The 3163-nt window shown below is 42.4% G+C and overlaps 1 protein-coding gene across 2 annotated transcripts; it reads left to right on the forward strand.

Moving 5' to 3' along the window:
• The first annotated feature begins 140 nt into the window (after window positions 1-140).
• Window positions 141-2203, forward strand: LOC106816898. Of its 2 annotated transcripts, XR_001394955.1 has the most exons (3): window positions 141-288; window positions 380-1481; window positions 1622-2203. XR_001394955.1 is itself a non-coding variant. In XM_014821541.1 (2 exons), the coding sequence occupies exons 1-2, from the start codon at window positions 215-217 to the stop codon at window positions 1059-1061; spliced, it is 756 nt and encodes a 251-aa protein (XP_014677027.1). In that variant the 5' UTR covers window positions 141-214; the 3' UTR covers window positions 1062-1573. The 2 variants fall into 2 exon arrangements, 1 of the variants encoding a protein (XP_014677027.1); XM_014821541.1 differs by lacking the exon at window positions 1622-2203 and having other exon boundaries at window positions 380-1573.
• The last annotated feature ends 960 nt before the right edge of the window (window positions 2204-3163 follow it).

The raw sequence follows: 3163 nt of genomic DNA on the forward strand, positions 1-3163 counted from the left end.
GACTTTCACATGTAAACAAAACGTTATATCATGCCTTGCAATTTCATGGACCAATTATCATGCCTTGACGGACAATTTCGCGAGTGGTTAATTTCGCGGTCGGTGAATTATGAATGATTCGGTATGAATTATTCGCGTGTTGTATGTATTTATTTTGTGTAGTATGCCTTTAATCATATAACAGTAAAAACTGAAACATTTTACATTTACAGAGATGTCTACAATTAAAAGGTGCCTGTGCAGCAAATGCAGAGGTGACAAGTACCTCAGCACACGACAAAGATACAGGTACGCATTGGAACACCGTTTGTATATGAAATTAATGTACATATGACAGTAACGAATGAGCAATGACACTTCACATAACAATTATTTTCAGGCACAGAGTCCACAACGGGGCATTCACCCCACAATTTTTTGAAGAGGATGCAGCAATAGGAGGTGGTGGCGACGATGACAGACTTGACGACGGCAACATTGGCGATGACAGACTTGACGACGTCAACTTTGGAGATGACGCAAACGATGACGGAGACGATGACGGAGACGGAGTCGATGACGGAGACGATGACTACGATGGAAATTACAACAGACCCTTATACCCTGCAGCTGTAGTAACTGTTCTTCAAACAATTGCTCTGCTTGCAGTGTTTTATATAACATCCGGAAAAATCGCGAAAAAGTCAATGGAACAACTTCTCCGCATCATAAAAGCCATTCTGCCCCAACCAAATTTACTACCACACACATTCAAACAACTGAAACACATGATAAACAACATTGCTGGAAACATGACAGACATACATGCATGCATCAACGACTGTATACTATTCACGCATCAATATGAACATCTTGACACTTGCCCACAATGCACTGCTGCACGATACACACACAATGGACAGCCACGAAAAATATTTACACATTCACATCTGACAAAATTTATAAAATCACAATTCAAATACTTCAACTTTGACTCACTTATGACTTACAGACACACACACTACATTCCAGTTACAAGAATATATGACATTCATCAAACACACATGGCAAAATTTATTTAATGACCCATACAACATTATAATTAGTATTGAATTTGATGGCTTCTCCCCTTTTGAAAGAACAAAAAATTACTCTATCTGGCCAATCACTATTAAATTCTTAAACCTTCCAGCCCCAATTAGAAACAAATTTGAAAACAAGTTCCTTTACGGCATAATTCCCGGCCCAAAAAGACAACAAAACCTTTCAACGTATCTTCAACCGTTAATAGACGAGCTTGTACACGACATAGACATTACGGACGCAAATGGACACCACCACCTCGTTAACGTCAAGCTGCTCTTCACTGGAGCCGACTATGAAGGCCATTCTCTAGCGATGCAGCTGACAGGAGCAGCCAGCTACAGCAGCTGCATGAAATGCAACATTGATGGAAATTACTTTCCTGGTCTCAGGAAAGTAATTCATGCCGATAATAGGAGGTGAGTCACCATCAGTCAATGTTAAAGGTAGGACGATTTATCAACATATCGCAATACAAATCTTTTCGATACACGTATCGATGCTGTACTAAATAAAATTTTTACCATTTACTCATATAGTTTCATAAACTTTTAAATAGGTTCCTACCAGCTGAGAGTACCCTCAGACGTGCCAACAGAGGCCTTTTTCTGGCTGGCAATATTTTGACAGCCAACGCCGAACTACTGCCACCACCAGAAAACAAAACAGATGCTGGCCAAAGAATTGCAGCTGCAGAATACATGGCAGCACAACACATTGGTATTAGCCCTTTACATACTATACTCAAGCATTCATATTTTGAAAGTATTTCAATTATGAAATGTAACCACATATATCTGAAACGCATTTTTTTAATTGTGCGTTTTTGAGTAAAAATCGTGTTTATTTACCATTAATTTTATTATTGAAGTGTTCCAAGTGCCTACAGGTGGCTCAGGGCATAGAAAACATTACACAGTTTACAGAATTGAAAAATTCCACCCTATCAAAAGTTACAGGCATTTTGACTGATTTTGGGAGGGATGCTATCATTGGGGGGGGGTCCAAGCTCCATTTAGAGATGCCACTTTGATTTTAAATGCCGAGTCTTATGGTTTTGTAAGAACCTTATTAGTCCCTGAGATTGTGATGCAAGTGTGTACGTGCGTGTACCCGCGTTTACGTGCGTGTATCTGCGTGTACGTGCGTGTACCCGCGTGTACGTGCGTGTACCCGCGTGTATCTCCGTGTACCCGCGTGTACGTGCGTGTACCCGCGGCACGTGCGTGTACGTCCGCGTGTATCGTGCGTGTATCTGTGTGTGACGTGCGTGTAATCTGCGTGTACGTTCGTGTACCCGCGTGTACGTGCGTGTACCTGCGTGACGTGCGTGTACCACGCGTGTACGTGCGTGTAAACCCGCGTGCACGGTGCGTGCACGTGCGTGCCAGTGCGTGCTACGATGCGTGCACTCGCGGTACCGCAACGTGCAGGTATGTGACTGGGTGTACCGCGCTGCAACCTGCAAGTTTACGACTCAGGTCCCGACTACCGCTTGACCTGCTGCTGATTGGTCGGTACATAGAGGGCCGTGGTGGAACTTGACACAGCCATCTATCCGCGCAGCGACGCGTGCAACTGGGCCACACGTGAAGAAAATATCAAAACACTGTGAATTTTTCCACATCACAGAATCGATGCGTTTGGGCATGCGCACCAGCCTGTGTTTTGTGGACTGCCATACAGCGACACGCGTGGCCGATGTGCGGCAGCACAAACACAGCGTGCGCGGCGGGCTTTAGTCAAATAGAAATTCTAAATGGTATCTGCCTCTCTTTCGTATCTGTTTTGGAGAATTAACAGATTACAGCGGCTGTGTTCTCTGATGTGTTATATTCTTCCTATGTAGTGTACCTAATTATGACATAGTATATAATATGAATATATATATATGTATGTACATGGGCGGGCATGTACTATGTTTTGATTAAAATGGTACTTTGCTATAATTAAGGATTATGTATCTGAGCATCAGAGTCCGATTTGATTCGATGAAAACCTCTGAAACGTGACAGCATCATCAATCTGAAATGTTCCTGTTAAGTTTATTATCATGTGCATAATAAATATTTATATCACATGTTCATGTTGTTTACTCAAG

Source organism: Priapulus caudatus, unplaced genomic scaffold, assembly GCF_000485595.1.
Source record: "Priapulus caudatus unplaced genomic scaffold, Priapulus_caudatus-5.0.1 Scaffold1523, whole genome shotgun sequence".
NCBI lineage: Eukaryota > Metazoa > Priapulida > Priapulimorpha > Priapulimorphida > Priapulidae > Priapulus > Priapulus caudatus.